Source organism: Pseudonaja textilis, chromosome 1 (genome assembly GCF_049901715.1).
Source record: "Pseudonaja textilis isolate UNSWEBS1 chromosome 1, rPseTex1.2, whole genome shotgun sequence".
Lineage (NCBI taxonomy): Eukaryota > Metazoa > Chordata > Lepidosauria > Squamata > Elapidae > Pseudonaja > Pseudonaja textilis.
Window position 1 is genome coordinate 213,449,376 of NC_141990.1, and position 19,640 is coordinate 213,469,015.

At 37.7% G+C, this 19,640-nt stretch overlaps 1 protein-coding gene across 3 annotated transcripts in view; it reads right to left on the reverse strand.

Moving 5' to 3' along the window:
• Positions 1-19,640, reverse strand: part of PDIA5 (protein disulfide isomerase family A member 5) — a 222,016-nt gene that overhangs the window by 146,642 nt on the left and 55,734 nt on the right. For all 3 annotated transcript variants that reach the window (XM_087920413.1, XM_026708029.2, XM_087920411.1), the window contains exon 2: positions 11,755-11,881. In XM_087920413.1, the coding sequence (XP_087776539.1) occupies positions 11,755-11,881 (127 nt within the window). The remainder of the gene's footprint in view (positions 1-11,754; positions 11,882-19,640) is intronic.

Genomic DNA, 19,640 nt, shown 5'->3' on the forward strand with positions numbered 1-19,640 from the left:
GCACTGAAACTTATTGTCTCTGATACTAGTGGCAATATCCATAGCAATTGTTAATCAATGATAGCTTTACACTCCCGGATAAGAAGACTTCCCCTCTCAGAAATATGCCCTCCTGGTTTCAGGTTTTACATCAGCTTACATTCACCTTGAGGGAAAGATAGCTATTGTCATCCATGAGTTGTTGAGGTCCTGCTCCAGATAAGCAGAAGTGAGACCTCTTGCTGAAGTTGGGCCTTTAGGAATACTTCCAATTGCTTCTGGTGTACTGCCCTCCTTGCTGTGTAGCATCACCCCTACTTGAACTGTTGCTGGGTTGATGGTGGCATGGTGGCATTGAATCTGGGATGTCTCAAAAATTCATTGCCTCCATGGCAATATAGACTTGTCTCAAATAATTGAGAGCCAACACATGCTGGAGATTGCATATTAGTTCTATTTTTTGTCTCAGGGCAGTTGGAGTATGGTTTGGTATTGGAGGACATAAACATCCTTCTGTTGCCACGGACAGATCACTCTTTGGCTGCCTTCCAGCTCACTCATGGTACCTGTCCTGACAAGGTGACAGGGTTACCCATTCTGGGTGACTGAAGGATCTTGCTGAGTTTCAGAAGAAGCTTTCATGTCTATTTGGGATGGGGTTGAACTTCCCTATTCATAACTGGTATATAACTTGGGGGTCCTCCTGAATTCACAGCTATTGCTCAAAAAGTGGGTGTGAATTGTGGCTATTGGGGTTTTGCACAGGTCCATGTTGTATTGCAGTTGCACCCCTTTCTCAATTAGGAAGCTCTTCAGACAGACACTCATGTCCTGGTTACCTCATGACAGAACTCTTGCAATGGACTATACATTAAGTTGCCCTGAAGACCATCTGGAACCTAAAATTGGTTCAAAATGCAGCAGTGTGGCCAGTAACAAACCTTTCTCATTATGTCCATGTATAGCTGCTGCTATGTAAGATGCAATGGTTTGCTTCTGAGTACAATTCAAGGTGATGGCCATTATGTTTAAGCCCTTCAGAGCACAGAACCTGGTTATCTGAAGGACTGCCTAACTCCAATTGTTTCTGCTGCCTAGTACATTCAGGCCAAATTGGTGTGCTCCGGGTCTTCTCAATTAAACACTGTCAACATTCCCTTTCCTGGGGTTCCAGAAAACCCTCAAGATCTAGCTCTTTTCCTAGACCTGGGGTTAATGAGTTTGTGGGGCTTCATGTTGTTTTTATTGCTATGGCTGCTTTTGGTCTGGGCTGTCTATTTTACTTTATCTCTTTAACTGTTTTAATTATGTATTTGGAATTTGTAAGCCATCCAGAGGCTAGGGGAATGGGCAACCGTAACAAATCATTATCATCATCACCACCATCATCATCATCACCACCACCACCATCATCATCATCATCAAATTCATTCATTCATTCATTCATTCATTCATTCATTCATTCATTCATTTCTATAATCCTTTTTACTGTAATCCAGTTATGACTACAAACTGTGGAAATATTTAAAATATGTGCTTTTTCACATATTTGTGAATATGCAAACATAACTCTGGGCTCATTGATTTCTTCTTTCATTTATTTGGTTACATACAGGTTTCAGCCTTGACAAGTGATCTTTGGAAAATAAGGCTGAGTTGCTTTGCACTGTCCCCAGTTCTGAAAGAGTAAATTGAACTAAAGCTAAGATCAGAAATCTCCATAATTTTGGGAGCAAGACAGTTTCTCTCCCCTAAACTGTCCTCGTGGAAAAAATGTGTCAACCAATACCTATTGTGGATGAGGGACCTGTATAAGAGAAAGCAGAACTAACTATGAAGCTACTTACCTAATGCTATACCTGGCTCTTCTCAGCTCCCCAGTTTACAACTCTTGAGCTGGATAGCTCTTGTGCTATTCTAACCTTATGCCTGACCTGTTGGACAGCTCCTCAGATTTAGCAGTTCTGTGGAAATCTGAGCCCCATGGCATGGTGATGAGAAACAGAAACTAAACCGACAAAACTTCAAATGTTAAACATTTCTATGGAAGAGAAATAGTCCTCTAAAAAGTTAAGTGTAATTACACGGTTTAAATTATCTTCTCCTATAGTGTTTCCTAAAGCTGTATGCTGTTGAATAATAACTACAGGCAAACAAAGAAACACATGATATAGTTCACAGGTACTAAAAATTCCTTATCTGAAATGAAAATTAAAATGTAGGGGGATGCAACACACTTTGCCTGACTCTGTCTATAATCCCTGCCAAGCCCACTTTATACACGTATGACAACAGAGATGCTTAGCTCTAGAATCACAGCCCTATGAAGGAGGGAAATTTAGTGTATTTCCAAAGAACCTGGGAGGAAACTTCAGGTGTTATTACATAGACTACTGCCATACAAATATGGCAGGTTACATGCAGGAAAAACTGAAACTACCTTTTCAAAAGGCACACTGGGTTGGCAAGGAGCCAGAAGAATGTTAATCACCATTTGCTGCAGATTTTCCTCAGACAATGTACCTTCAAATTTCAGTGTTAGATAGCTTGGTTTTACACCACATAAAGAAAAAAAAGCAATGATCTCAGGTAAGGCAATTTCCCTTACACAAACTGACAGGTTCACTGAAGTATACTTTGTGTAAAATAATTATTTGGTTTTTTTATTTATTTTTGTCCTCATTGGGAATAATATACTGGCTTTATCAACATTCTTATTAAAGTATCACTTATGACTCTTTTATCTTTTAAACCACCTGAATACATTAGTTTATTTTTAAGTCATTTTTATGACTTTCTAGCTCATAGCATCCAGGAATTTAAAATTTTATTCACAAATGAATAGATAAAAAATAAAGTTATCTATCCACACTATGTGGAAAACTAGAAGTTGTGCATTATTCTGTTCCAACCAATGTTCCAAGAAAACTTGATGACATAGTGAATTTAATGTCCGCATAAGCATGCCTACAACTGTGTTATCATTTACTCTTTCTAAAAGAGTTTAATGTGATGTATTTAAAAAGCAACCTCCAAAAAGAAGTATACATCAAAGATGCATAGAGCTTTTTCAGGTATGTTCAGAATAAAAGGAAAAGAAAAAAAAATCTTATCCTATTTCCTTGCAATTTCCAGCCTTTTTGCCTACTACCGAAGGACCATAAAAAAGAGACACTATCCAGGATGACTTATGTAGATTTTTCAGAATATGTTTAAATGTGTTTTCTAGATATTGTAGATGAGACTGGTTTTCTGTTGCCTTTTTTCCCTCCTGCATTTATCTCCTAATTGATTATTTCATAGAACTAATGTAATTGTTTATAGTTCTTTGTGGGAGCCTGTGTGGACCAGAAGCCATTTCTAAATTATGCCTTTCCCTAATAAATATTTCAATATTTTCTGTTCGTCTCACTATCTCAGCCTTTCTATTTGCGCAAACAATTTGGTGTAATTTAGTACATTGTTTGACAAGGTTTTGCTTAAACATGCAAATGAAACAGAAAACGTATTTGTTTTACATCCAAAACAAGCAGGTTATGATGTAGCACTTCAGCTGAGCCATTCTGAACAGGTTACAGGTCAGCCTAATCTAAACGGAATACCTGAACAACTTCATTGTTGCATGTTTTAGCCAAAATAAACTCCAACAAGACTCCTGCGCAGCAAATAATGCAAGTTTGTCCCCTCTCTCTTCCTCCTTACTAATCACCCAACAACCTTTACCAAAGGCTTCCTTCTTCTTGGCCAATGCATCTGGGTTACAGCATCGCATTACCCAACCAGTCCATTTACCCCTTTCCCCAATATTCCTAGCATCTTCTTTCCCTTAGCTGCTGACACTGCATTTCAAGCATGGCATCTCAATCAGCCAACTCATCCCACTGAACTTCCTAAAAAAAAATTTCTCCTGTACTTTATCTTAGTCATTGCTGCCGACAACAGCTTTCCTATTCCACACTGGCTCCCACTGTGGAAAACTTGAGCCAGGAAAATGTGATATGGTCTATATCCCAACTAAATCCCCAGTGTCTAGGATGAGATCCATATCTGCTGTTGCCCCCACACAATGGGATATCCTTTCCCAAAAGGTGAGGCAGGCCCCCACTCTCATGGCCTTCTGAAATGTGGTTAAAACATGGTTTTGTAGCCTTGCCTGGAAGGCACAAAGGATTATGCCATTGTGGGGTTGGTTGGTGCCATGAGAGCCCTCCCTCAGTCTTTATTATCCAATTTTATCAAGGTCAAAATGCCTTCTTAGAATTTTTGGGTTTTTTTGAAATTTTTATAATTTTATACTTTTTTAAAATTTTAATCCTAAATTAACTTCAATAACTTTCCTTTTATATATTGAATTATATGATATTGCGCTGTATACCACCCAGAATCCCTTTGGAGGGAAATGGGCGGCCTAGAAATATGAAACATACAGAAACGTACATACATCAGAACCTGCATATTTAATCTGAGCAAGGCCTCATTAGGTTGATGTTCTATTTATGGAATGATCTATTTATGGTACATTTATGCATATTTCTAAGTTATTAAAATAGTTGAAATCCAGGAGAAGGGAGGAGCTTGCGCCGTGACGATACGGTCTGCAATCGAGCTCTTCGATTGCAGCCGATATCTCCGTTACCGGCCGGTCCAAACGGACCTATGCTGTCCCGTAGGGACAGCTATCGTGAAGAGCGTACCCTGAGGACTCCGGGGACATCGCAAAATCCCTGGAAGACCCGGGTGAAGCTCTTTTTGCTGGCAGCGGAGAGGCAGCCCCCATGCTGCTGAAGTCGGGGCGGCTCCAGAAAGAACGGGTCTGAGAGAGAGTCTGTCGGTTGGGTGAGAAACTTTTTTTTTTATTTAATTTTTTGGAGTTTTGAAAGCTCACTCTGATTATTAGAAGAAATCTGTGTGATTTTTTTTTTGACAAAACTTAGTAAGCGGCGTTTTTTCTAAGGGAGACGTCAAAGAGAGGCTTTACTTGCTTTTTCTTTTTTTCTTTTGCTTCCGGACTTTATTGCTATTTACTGGATAACTGGACGGTTCCTTTTTATATTTATATATTTTATTCTCCCTTTGGACTTTTCATATTATTTTTTCTTTTAGGCTAGAGGCTCCCTTTGTTTATTTATTTATTTATTTATTTGCCTTTATATGTTTGTGTATTCCTTGCCGGTTTTTTTTTATTCTAATGGAGAGGAGGGGGGAAAGTGAGAACTAAGAAACTTTGTAACACTGCCAACTAGAGGCTTGGAAATATTTTACTTGAACTGGAAAGAGGTGAAAGACTGCTTCTCAAGGACATGTTTTGATAAGATAGGGAAAGCGCATTGTAGAATATTATTACAGGTGTCTTTCTGGATTCTTGTCTATAATTAAACATTTATGGCTTAGCTTTGAAGCTTGTGGGAAAGAGAAGGGAGTCATAATTAGAGCCTTGGACAATTAAATAGAGTGCAGTGTATTGTGGCTTACTTTCTTTTTCTAATCCCTTTTTTTAGTTCCGCCACCCCCTCCACCAGCATCAATCTATATTTTCATTCTAGTAAGGCTTTTATTTTTTAAGCTTGATTTATTTGCAAGGGGAAGCCTCTGAATTTTTTATTTTTATTTTATTATTATTTTTTGATTGGATTAAGGTGTGGAATTTGAAGAAACATACTCTTTTTGCTTTTTTTTTTCTCTTTTTCTTCTTTTTGGCTTTGCTCTTGTTTATTATTATTATTACTGGGTTTTTATTCTTATTTTTATCTTCTCTTGTGGATTACTTTTTAATTGGATTAAGGTCAGGAAGAACTTGAAGAATTTTCTTTTTCTCTTTTTTCTTCTTTTTCTCTTATTATTGTTTTTTTATATTATTGGCTTTTTCAGTTTGGATTATAATTGGTTACCTTTTTTTGGATTAAAATTTGAAAGAACTTGAAGAGCTGGAACCACTTAAAATGAGTAAGAAACTTATATCCTCGGGAGCCTCTGTGTCTACTTCTGCTTCCCCACCATCGGGGCAGCGTTCAATTCAGACAATGTTAAAACAAGATAAAGAAAAAGAACAAGAAAGAGTAACTTTACAGATGATTATGCAAGGAATTCAAGATCTCAAGATAAAAACGGATACCATTGAGCAAAGAACAGGGAGGACGGAGGAAAAAGTGGAAAGTATTCAACAGATGATGGCAAAGTATGAGGAGAGACTTCAAAAAGTCGAAGAGGGGGGCAAACGAAGAGAGGAGAAGATTGGGAATATTGAAAATAGATTAACAGTGATTGAACAAGAAAAAAGTGGGATGTTGAAGTGGGAGTTGGATAGGTCAGAATTCTATCTTAGATTTCAAAATATAGAAGAAGAAAAAGGACAAGATTTGGCTGCGATAATGATAGGAATCTTGACGGACGCTTTGGGAATAACAGAAGAGAAGATGATGGATGGAATAGATGAGATATATCGAGTCTTTACAAGATATGCGATGAGAAATAATCTGCCCAGAGAAGTTCATATTAGATTTATTAAAAAATCCATGAAGACACAAATCTTGCAAGTGGCAAGAGAGAAGACATTGAAATATAAAGGTAAAGAAATTTTGGTCTTAAAACAAATACCTAGAAGAGTGAGAGAGATGAGAAGAGAATATCGATTTCTGACCAAAATGTTATTGCAAAAGGAGGTGACCTACAGATGGCTGATCCCAGAAGGACTGATGTTCACGTGGCAGGAACAGAGATATAGAATTGATTCAATTGAGAAAGCAGAACTGTTCCACACAGAATTTTTTGGAGAGAGAGAAGGAGAGGCAGAAAAGGAGGCTTTATTAATTGAACCTCAAGAGGAACAAATGGAGATTGGAAAAGAAGAAGGCGCAGTAGGTGGACAGGTGGATATTAAAGATCAGCGTGAATTAAGGCCCACGAGAGTGGTTAAATCTAAATATAAAATATAACCATGGAAGAGAAAAAACTGATTACAATGAATATAAATGGACTGAATTCAGCTGCTAAGAGAAGGAAGACTTTCCATAAATTAAGCAAACTAAAGTTTGATATAATCTGTCTACAAGAAGTACATATTAAAAAGCAACATGAACAATTGTTAGTACAACCAAAATTAGGGAAATTGTTTTCCTCTTTGACTCAATGTAAGAAAAGAGGGGTGGTCTTATATATCAAAGAGGCTGGTATAAGGGAACCAAAACACAGGGGTATTTTAGAAGACATTTTATACGGGAGTCTCTGTGGTTAAATTGGGAGAAGACAAAAAAACAATGTTATTTGAAAATTCCAGTTTGGTTATCGACGATAGAAGCGTTTTCTTACCCTATAATTTATAAAAAGGAACAAACAGTTAGCTATGGGGAATTATTAGATGAAAAGGGTGAACTTAAATCGATACAAAAATTAGAGGAACAAGGTATACAGATGAATTGGTTTTCATATTTGCAAATACATGCAAAGTATCATGAGGATTCCAAAACAGAGGGATTTTATGATAAACAAACTGATCTAGATAAGATTTTGATGGTTACTGATGAAAAGGTGATTAAAAAATTATATGGTTACTTATTGGAAATTAAGCTGGAGGAAGAACAAGTTAAGGAAACTATGATTGCTTGGGGGAGGAATTTTGGATATGGGATTGATTTAGAGAAATGGCAGAATTTATGGTTGCAAAATTATAAAATGACAATGTCTACAGCCTATAAAGAAAATTTGTATAAGATGTTTTACAGGTGGCATTTTCCTCTGACAAGGATAGCAAGAATGTTCAAGAACAAATCCGAAAAATGCTGGAAATGTCATCAGAAACCTGGTTCATACTACCATATGTGGTGGACTTGTGAGGATGCTAGAAAATATTGGACTAAAATCCACATGTGGCTGGAAAAAATGACAAAGAAGCACATAGACTTGAAACCGGAGTTTTTTTTATTGGGAATCTTACCAGATGTTTATAGCAAAGAGTTGAAATATTTGATTGTAAATGTATTGACTGCGGCTAGGATTGTATTTGCAAAGAATTGGAAAAATGAGAAAATTCCATTACAGGAAGAAGTTATAAAGAAAATATTGGAATGTGCTGAGATGAGTAGATTGACTTTTGAAATCAGAGAGCAAGAAGATAAAAATTTTTATATAATTTGGGATCTTTTCTACCAATGGCTGAATGATGAAATACAAAAATAGAATATTTGAAATGCTAGATAATAAGGAATAATATTGAATTTATTTCTCTTTTCTCATTTTTGGTATTGGATATTATATTTATACAATGGTTTTCTTTTTCTTTTTTTTTTCTTTTACTTTAGGATAGAACTGGCATGATTATATGATTCGTTTTAGAATAAATTACTTAAAATATAGTTATCTCACAAAGGCATGATCGAACAAAAGTGTAGTCAAACTTCTTTTTTTTTAATAATGATATGATGATTTATAAGTTTGTATTGACAATAAGAGCTATTATATAAGGTAATTGTAATTGTGACTATGAAGTGAACGCACAAAACTGATGAACCAACCGACTCACTGTTTGTATATAAATATGGGGGAGCTGATGTTTTTATGTTTTGTCTGTTTGTTTGTATGTTAAAAAACAATAAAAACTTTTATAAAAAAAAAATAGTTGAAATCCAAACCTATTATATCTATTTGTTGGCCTATTCATCTATATATGTATGTATATTACCACAGAAATCAAACTTTGATTTGAGCTTGTAAGTTCAATGTAAATGACATTTTATACCTACTCACCACTTCCATGTGAGGAAATAATAAGAACGTTTTCCTGTTCCAAAATTCAACAACCTGCTATCTTAATTATGATTTGTCAGGTCAGATATCAGACCAACGACATCATAATTCATGACCATCAAATCTAGCACATACAATGGTTTTGACAGTTACAATCATTATATTAGTATAAGCCATAGTTCAAGTTCTGCAATTACAGTTTGGAAGTACATTTGAAACAAGCAATTGTCATTCTCTATTTTTAATTAATAAAGACAAATTTGCAAGAAAGGCCAAACTTGTCTTCACAAAAACAGGGAGAAACACTACTTTCAGTTACCAGGATAACTGATAGGATTCCACAAAATTCTGCTTTGACTCAAATGCTGCCCACTAACTGATTTATTGTAATATCAGAAAAGTATGAAATTCAGAGAAGCTAGTTTGTCATAGGAAAATATCCTCAAATCAGTTACTCAGATATAGTTGTCCCTTTTCTCCCTCCCTCCCAGTTCAAAGGGAATTCCTTCAGAAATAGTGATTTGGAATTGGAAGCCTAAGTGCATCATATTTTAACAAATTGTTAAAAGCACACATAATTTGGCTAGTTTCTTATTCCTTGTCTGAAAAAAGAAGTGTGAAGGAGAAGGCATTGAGGCCATTAAATTTGGTCTAATTTTTGAGCTAACGGGCAGAAAGGCACCTTCTTGCCAACTATACATGAGTGTAATTAACAACTATACATGAGTGTAATTAACCCATCTTCTAAATGGGCCAGGTTCATGTAAATCATCTTGCCAAGAGTACCTCACAATCTGTTATGGAGGATTTAAAAAAGTGGAAGAAAAACTGCACTGCAGAAAAGGCGATAGAGGTGGAAGAAGAAAACAAATAGCAGCAGAAGCAATGGGGGCTTAAGCAAGTTCATAACAACAGAATGAAATAGCAGGTGGGTGACTAGCAGGCAAGAGATTAATAGAAAATGATGAAGCGTCAGATAATGCAAAGCACATGACAATAAAAATGCATAAATAGGCATAAATAAACAACTTAACTGTGTTAAGGATTAAAACAACTGTTACCGGTTTGCCAAGTAGGCACAGGGGCTAATTATTTTCAGGAACCTTGTGTCTCTTATGGTTTCTGACTGTCCTGTTAGAATTCAGAGTTAGGTCTCTGTTGCATTTGAAGATTAAGCAATTTCATCTACCAAGGCCTTGTCGGTTGCCTCACCTGCTGCTTGAACAGCATGCCCTCAAAAATTTGCACAACACCCACCTTACCAGCTTTTAAAAGAACCTTTAAATATGACTTTTTGTCCCCTAGCCTAGACCTTAGGTTAGAATGCTTGGGGTGAGTTTCTACTTCTGTTCGGGGAAGCAGATGTCAGTATCTTCTGGGGTTGATTTTGATTTTATTGGTTCTTTATGCTAAAGCCATGCAGAAACACTGGATTTGGATGGCCTAGAACAGGGGTGGGCAAACTACGGCCCGGGGGCCACATCCGGCCCGTTGGTCTTTTTAATCCAGCCCGCCCAAGATTGGTACAGAATTAAGGTTTGATGTGAATGATTGAATGATTGCATTCATTTGATTTTGACTTGTAATGACAGGCATTTCGACACCAGGTGGCGGCCTGTCTGTCAAATTTTAAAAGTCAATGAGGCCCCCAAGCCAAAAAGTTTGCCCACCCCTGGCCTAGAAATTGGATTATAAATACATGAATAAAAACTAAGGAGAAAACAAGCAGATATCTGTTGTATGTACTTAAGGCAGATACCATAAATCTAGATAGTGGAAATGCAATTTATATACACACATACACAAACACTTTATTTTAACTTGCATTTAACTGCATTTCATACACATACACACACGCACACATATACATGCATATGCAGGTTAAATGCAGGTTAATATATACATATACATATACATATGCATACATACATACATACATACGTGCGGTTAGAGGAAGAGGACTCGGAAGATGAGGAGGAGGAACTGGGAATGCCTTTCTCCCCAGGACCTTCCTCTCTGGCAATGCCTTCCTCCCTGATAGTGCCTCAGGTTTCATCAGACAACCGAGAGGAACAGCCTGAGATTAATCAGGAGGAAGGCATATCGGAGCAGCCCCTGACAGGGAGTCAAGAGGAAGAATGTTGGCTTCATCCTAGGCAGTGTCATAGGGAGAAACATGAACAGCAACATAGGAGGCGTGGGAGGGTCAGAGAGTGAGCTGAGTCATTGAACCACACCCCACAGGGGATAAAAGTGGGTGTGTTGTCAGCTGGAACTTTGTATGGGACAAAGTTTGATCTTACTTCAGGTTTTCTTTGTGAATGATTTTTGTGGTCTGCCTTGTAATTTTCTGTAAGTAGCTTTTTACTTGTTATCAGTTCGGACTTGGCAGGCAGAGGATGTTGGAATGCCAAGGACGTTATCAGTTCCAAAGAATTAACTTTGTGAAGTTCGAGCCAGCCTGCCTGCGTTTGTGTGAGTTTGTACTCTTTCATCTTTTGGAAAGAAGAAAGGTGAGACAGAACATACACACACACACACATATGCACACTCATATACATACACACACTTTATTTTAACCATAAACCTAGATAGTGGAAATATATATGCTTAAATTTTAACCTGTATTTCCACTATCTAGGTTTATGGTACCAGCCATGTGTGTGTGTGTGTGTGTGTGTGTGTGTGTGTGTTATAAAATAGCTGCAAATATGTTCAAAAACTATTTCTAAAGTTATCGGTTGCATACTTTGTGCAGGTCTTTCTAAAGAGAAGTGCTATAGAAATTACAATAATAAAATAAGTAATTTAACATCATGAGACAGATCAAGTAACCAGAGAAGAATTGAATATTGATATAAACTCACTCTAAATTTTATCTGCAAGTTTTAGTTTCTAAAGCAGGTCCTGCAGAAGTGTTGTGCAAAATCTTGATTTTAAAACACTTTCCTGCTTTCCCTATATTCTCATCTAGGCAAGTATGTTTGTTTAAATACTAATTATCCTTAAAATGTTTTCCAACTGAAGAACACTCACCAGATTTGGAATATAGCACCAATACATTATTTCGTGTTCTCAACAGCTTCTTGAAGTCCTTCTGATCACTAATTTTTTCTATCAGAGGTGATATCTTTGATGGTAACACACAAGCTGGAAAGATAGCCTGCAATGCCAAGATAAAAAGAAAAGTACAAGTAAATTTCAAAAGGAACTCTTATTATTATGACACAAATTCTTTAACCTTAGCCTCAGAAAAGGGCACATGCATCTGCTTTGGATTCCTTTGTAAATGAAGTCCTGAGGAAAATTGTATAGCATAGCAAAAATCCAGCTCTTCTGTTGGCTGAGTGCACAATAAATGAGAAATTCAGTTCAGCCAAACACAGTTGCAGTGTTTCACACAATATGTTATGCCCAACCAAATAAATGTTATTATGTCTTAATGTGAACCCAAGCACTAAGTTGTTTTTGCCCTCTCATGCATACAGTAAATCTAAACATCCAGTGCAAAAGAATGGAAAAATAAGAAATGATAAACACTATAGAAACACATTAGAGCTACAAAAGACTTGAATTTCTATTCTCATGTCTCACTGCTGCAATTTCAATTCCTAATACTAAAGATACTAAAGCCTGCTTAAGAGACAGATTTTTAAATAAACCAAGAACTACTAGTGTTCCATTCACTATGGAATGGCTGATAAGAATTATTCTTTGCCATTTTCACAGGTCATGCCCACTACTATTCTCAATGTACACCAAATATTTGCAACATGTGTCAAACTCAAAGCCTGCAGGCTGGATCCTGCCCACAGGGCCGTCCGGGTCTACCCAATGCAAAGAGGAAAGTTTGGGCCAGCCTGGCTTTGTCCCAGTCTACCCAATGCGAAAAGGAAACATGCCAGCAGTTTGGGGAGTGGCATCAAGCTGGCCACGCCCACCTAGTTAGTCACACCCACCCAGTCAGCCACACTCACCCAGTCAGCAACGCCTACCCGGCACCCCAAGGTCAACCACAGCCCTGATGCAGCCCTCAATGAAATTGAGTTTGACACCCCTGCTCTATAAGGTATCCATAGTATCCATCATTTCTCTGCCATTACCCATTTTGACGAGGGCTGCTGGGAACAGGTTTATCAGCATCTGGAAGATCAACCATTGCCTATTCTTAGGTGCAGAGGTCTAAGATTCTTTTTTTCTCTCTCACAGCTGTACTGTTAATGAAAGCATGAGTGTTAACTGGGCTGTTCAGCTTTTACATGTGTTAACACCTGTTCTGTCAGTACGGTGAAACAAGTTTATGGTTGATCACAGGGCTCTCTCAGCTCAGCTGCCAAAGCAGCAACTAAGATACTTTTTCTCTCCTGTAAACAGTCAGTTTTTAGAGATCTATAGCTGATTATGGGACACACACACCCCAATGCACTAAGTGTCAAAATTCTTTACCATTACCAAGATATACTGTATATTGAGGGGTGGGGAACAACAAGATTTTGTTAATGGCAGCACACACACCACATTTATATTTATTGAATGTGCCACTAACACCATACAGGCAGTCATTCTCTCTCTTATGCTCACTGAGTAATTCCAAGAACAAGGATCGCTTGTTAAATTAAAAGTCCCCTCCCACAGATTGAACATGCTTTCTTGGCTAAAAACATTGCCTACTTTTCTTTTACTTGCTCAGACTATGCTAAACTCGCCTTCCTCCAGTATGGGCATCCTCTAGCTTAGGGTGTTTCTCAATCTTGACAACATGCTGGCTGGGAAGCCTCAGAGCTGAACTGCACTTATGTTAAAGTTGCCAAGGTTAAGAACCACTGAGCTAGATTATGGATCTCAGCTCCCAGAATTTTGAGCAACAGCCATATTGGTTAGGCATTCTGTAAATGAAGTCCACACATCTGGAGAAGATGCCCTTACTGTGGAAGGCTGATTTGGAACAGTGTGTTAAAGAAATGATTTTATATTTCATACATTATACTGTTCCTGTTTCCAGTATTAAATATTTGAATTATAATTAACAAAACATTCTCCATAGCATTTTTCCTGACTTTCATAAATCTCTCTAATAAATAATCTCATGGATTACAACTGAGCTACCCATAGCAAGTTTATTATTCACCTGCCAGAATGTGGATATCATGGCAAGATCATTCTTAACCAAAAGCTGCTACAGCAAAATCAGGCCTAAGAGCAACCCTAGCTATCAACTAATTTTTTTAGTGAGATGAGGATGAAGATGAGGATGATGATATCTATTCAGTCATGTCCAACTCTTGGCAATTCTATGGACTAGGTCTCTTCACACTTTCTAATCTTGCATTACTTATTTGAGTTTTTCTATGCTTTTCAAATGGTGTCAGATTTGATGGAGTCCAGCCACCATGTTCTTTGGTGGCTTGGTTTTCTTTTAATGCCAATTCTTCCAAACATAATTGCTTTCTTCAGTGAGTTTCCCCACATGATATGGCCACAGTAACTGAGATGCACATTCATGATTTTGCCTTCTAGTGACATATCTTGTTTTTAGTGAGACTGTAGTGACATAAAACAAGTTCCCCTTATTTATCTGATAAGATTCTGAAAGAGATGAGAGATGTTTGCGCTGAATTTGTTTATTAGGCTTCAGACAGCTGCAAGCAGGGAGGAAGCCTTCAAATGGTTCCTTTCCAGCAGTCATCATGATTTTAAAAAACCCCACTAAGCCCATTCCTGTGGAATTATTCAGAGAAAGGTCCTGTACTAGCAATCTGGGAGAAGCTATTTCCTTTTTTATAACACAAATAATTTAGTGTTAACTACTGAATATCACATCTCCTTTTATAACCGCTATAAAATGCAATCAAAAGTACAGTAGAGAGGTTGGACCGCTCTATCTATAATGCGAGTCCTGGGTGACTATGCCTGTCTCTTCCTATCCTTTATCCCTCCATTTATTTCTCTTTTGTCTGCTATTGTTACCAAACATCCTGAATCAGAGACAAGAGCAGGCATTATTGGCTGCTATCCCAAAACTATAGAGATCCTTTTTATAGGAGCCAAGTGTCCACTCTATTATTATAGAGTGTGCTGTTCAACCCTTTTTATTTTGCAAAGACTTGTATTTTCTGCTCAACATGCCTTTTAAAGCAATTGCCCGATATATTGGTTATACATTCTGTTTGTTACTATGTAGGTTATATAGTTTACATTAATGCATTACCTTAACGCTATTCTCATGATTAACATTAGCCACCATTTTTATTATGCTCTCCCAACACATGCATAAAGAGAAAATACATATTCTGTACTATGCAGAAAAATAAAAAAAAAATACTCCAATACTAAGCATATATTATTCAGTGAAATGGTATGCTTTGTTTCAGCCAATGGCTGATGTAGACTAAAAAACATAAAAAGGTGTTTTTAGATTCTAAATTGGTGTCAGTAAATGGCACAGTATCTTGTCATTCATATATACATATATACATACGTACGTGTGTGTGTGTGTGTGTGTGTGTGTGTATATATATAAAATACATTGCTTGTAAAATTAAATTATTAGTTCTAATATATTTGTAATTTAATTTTATACAAGTGAAAACAAGAACATTAATCCATGAATTGATGACTGGGATACAATGAATAATGTTTTCTGGCACAAATTCTGCCCAAAATTCTTAATATTTATTTTAATTTATTTTTTAAATTTATATGCCGCCCATCTCACAAAGCAACTCTGGGCAACTATATATTGTGCTCACACAGTGGGCTGAAATAAGACTTATTATCTTGTCTTATCAACGTATCACTTATCAACTATTTGGTACCAATAGTGATATCACATCGGACCTCAAAGTATAGTCTTCAAATATAAAGGCACATATATTTAGCAATAACAATGTGAAACAATAATATAAAAAGGAAACATCTCATTCCCACATGTAACCTCATATGTACCCAAGCAAAGAAGTCCACTAAAGCAGTGGTCACCACTGGTGGTCCATGAGAAAATTTTGGTGGTCCGCAGAGAAATGTCCCCCCCAAAGCAATTAATCCATGCTGCGTGGGAACACAAGGCTTTGCCACCCACATGGCCCACCCACCCGCTGGCCCCCACCCTTCAGCTGAGCGCAAACCTTACCTTGAGTAGAGCCATTTGAACTGGAAGGGAAGACCAAAGGTGAGGGAGGGGAGTCTGCCCCGAGGTGGCTTAATGATGTTGGTGGGAAAGTCAGTCCCATATTCTAGAGTTGCAGTAGTCACAGGACTGGCCCTTTGGTTATCCCAGAGCAGCTCTTCCAGTCCATGGAAAGCAGGTGCACCCGGGTGGAAGAGCAGCTGCTCTGGGATGACCAAAGGGCCAGTCCTGTGACTACTGCAGCTCTGGAATATGGGACCGACTTTCCCACCAATGTCAGCAAGCTCATCAATGGTGCCTATTTTGGGGGAATAGCCTTCTTGATCTTAAACTCCTGGCCCCTTTGGTGATGGCCTTCTTGAAACCAGCAAAGACTCAACTCTCTGAAGGGTGTTTGGGATGTGATCCTTCATCCCCACCATTTGTTCTTTAATCTTCATTATCATTCTCATCTGAGGTTTTTAAGAAGAAATTGGACAATCACTTATTATTAATAATGTTCTGGATTATGGTACTTTGTCTTCTGACCAAGGCTTCCTGAGATCGTAATTAAACACACGCTTAGTCCAAACAACTCTTGTTTTATTTCAATGCTGGGAATTATTTTCATTCCCAGCTCGTAATGAGTTCCAAACAGTCTCTCGAGATAAGCACCCACCTTTATCTCCTTTGAATTGCTGCCAACTAAAGTGTCAAATTAACTGTAAAAAACCAACCAAAGTACAAAGTCTGAACAGAGCTTCCGAACAGAGCGAACGACTCTGCTTCCTGCAAAGGTTTCTCTACCTTTGCACTTCTTTTATACCTTAGGGGAGGGGCAATCACCTCCAAGCCTTACTCCCCAGTCGCCTCTTTTGTCTTAGCTGCTCTTGCCTTCTAGCAGCTCTGTACACATGCCCCTGGGGACAAGCTCCCCTTGTTGCTCTGCCCGCTGCTGCCAGACTTTGGAGGCTCTGGAGTCAGCCAAAACTCCCAGATGGTTCTGGCTCTATCTCTGCATCGGACGCAGGACCCTTGCCTGAGTCCTCCCCAGACTCCTGGACTAGTTCCCATTCTTCCCCACTGTCCAATTCCATTGCTGTCTGCACAAGCTGCCGACGAACCACAACACATTGGGAATTGTGGCATTTTTAAAATTTTCAATAGCATACAGCAATCATCATATCCAAAACATAATCAAGTAGAAGACCCACAAAGAGAGGGTTAGAGAGGGACCAGACGCCCAAACTACAAATCACAATATTTATTTATTTGAACTGAAAGTTTGGGCAGCTAACAGAATCTAAAAACCAAACCACCATTAAAATGAGAAGAAAATTAAAGATAAAGGCAAAAACTCAGGAAACCAGTTAGGCTCAACTAACTTCCTGACCCTTATTTGTTCCTAAGCAAATACCTAGTTATTAATGACTTTTCAAATCGCAATAGCGCTTAGACTTATATACCACTTCACAGTGCTTTACAGAGTCAGCATATTGCCCCTAACAATCTGGGTCCCCATTTTACAGAACTCAGAAGGATGGAAGGTTGAGTCAATCTTCTTTAATATAAATTTTATTTGGGTTTTCACAAAACATAATACAAATACAACATCTTTTTTTGAGAATAGCATGACCCCGGGTAATCACTTCTTCATACAGACACAAACTCAGTTTCATATTCATCTTTGTATTCTATTCCATATCTTATTACTATTTTAACATTTTCTCCATAATTTCTCCCCTCCCTTGGTTTTCTCAACTTTATTTTTAATCATCTCATATCTAAATTCAATTATATATCGTTTTCTAAGTTTCAATGTCTTTCCAATCATTATATTTATACTTTTGCATGTCCTGTTTCAATTTCATATTATCTTTTCTCATTAAACAAATTTTCCCCTGTAGTTACTAATTGGAGTATATCCTTTATATATTTTAATTTTATCCAGTCAACTCTTATTTAAACTTCAATTTATGCCTTTAAAATTATAACATTCAATATAGTACATAACTTCCAATTGAATTCTGCTTGGTACATTTTTAAAATACACACTATGTTATTTCTCTCTCTCTCTCTCTCTCTCTCTCTCTCTCTCTATATATATATATATATAAAATAAATAATATATATATACACACACACACACACACACACATACATACATATACATATACACACATTATAATATTATATATATATAATATAATATAATATAATATAATATAATATAATATAATATAATATAATATTATATTATATTATATTATATAATATTATATAATATTATATAATATTATATAATATTATATAATATAAATATATATATATATATATATATATATATATATATATATATATATATATATATATATATATATATATATATATAGTATGTATGTATGTATGTATGTTATGTCTCACCTTCACAAGATAGATGAGAAGTCCGAACTTCAACCAAATACAACCAGGCAAGAAAATTCAGTATTTACTGAGTTAATTTCTTTGAGCTGGCTATGTTCTTGGCAGACATAACCTATATATATATGTATGTATGTATGTATGTATGTATGTATGTATGTATGTATGTATGTTATGTCTCACCTTCACAAGATAGATGAGAAGTCCGAACTTCAACCAAATACAACCAAGCAAGAAAATTCAGTATTTACTGAGTTAATTTCTTTGAGCTGGCTATGTTCTTGGCAGTATCACACACGCTGCCTGCCAAGTCCGACAAGATAACAAAAACATAAATCACTAGAGCTTTCCAGAAACAGAATACACCACAGCTGCACAGAAAAATTCACACTTTGTCCCGTACAGAATTCCCAGAGCAAACACACCCACTTTTATACCCTGTGGGGTATGTCACTAACTCAGCTCAGTCTCTGATTCGTCCACGTCTCGTGCGCTGCATCTCACACTTCCTCCTGCAATGTTGCCTAGCATCAAGCCAGCATTCGTCTGCTTGATTCTCCATCACAGGCTGCTCCGATATGCCCTCCTCCTCCTCCTGATTAGCCTCAGGCTGTCCCTCTCGGTTATCTGCCGAAACCTGAGGCATAATCAGGGAGGAAGGCATTGCCGAAGAGGAAGGTCCTGGGGAGGAAGGCATTCCCAATTCTACCTCCTCCTCATCTTCCGAATCCTCTTCCTCTAAGAATGCAGATTCAGGATTCGGAGCCACAACATACATACATACATACATACATACATGCATACAATGTTTCCTGAAGTTTTCGCGGGTATTTGTATGTGGATCTTTGGTTATTCAGGTTTTCTCCCGCGTAAAATGAGCACAAGTAAGCCTCCACCTGAACGGAACACACCCCCAACCAATCAGAACACACCCACACAGAAGATGAGACACGACCATGGACCAGAAGCCGTACCGCAGCTGCATCACTACCTGCTTCAAGCCCCTCTGACCCATACATGAAGCAAACTGACGCCCACCATGAAGATGTGGCACAACCACAAATGTGAAGCCAAACAACAGGATCACAGCTCAAATCCCCTGGCAACTAAGACTAACCTGAGCACAACCAAGCCCCCACCTGAACAGAACACCCCCCCCAGCCAATCAAAACACAGCCAACCCCACAACAAATCAGAACACAGCCAAACCCCCAACCAATGAGAACACACCCCCACTCAATAGAACACAGCCAAGCCCCCAACCAATCAAGTCACACCCCCACTAGCAGTTAAAAGGAAGAAGCAGCTGCAAGCTCACATTACTCCGAGAAGCACAAAGCCGAAGACACAAGCCTGAAGATGATGAGTGAGATTTCATCAAAACGTCGCCTAGATA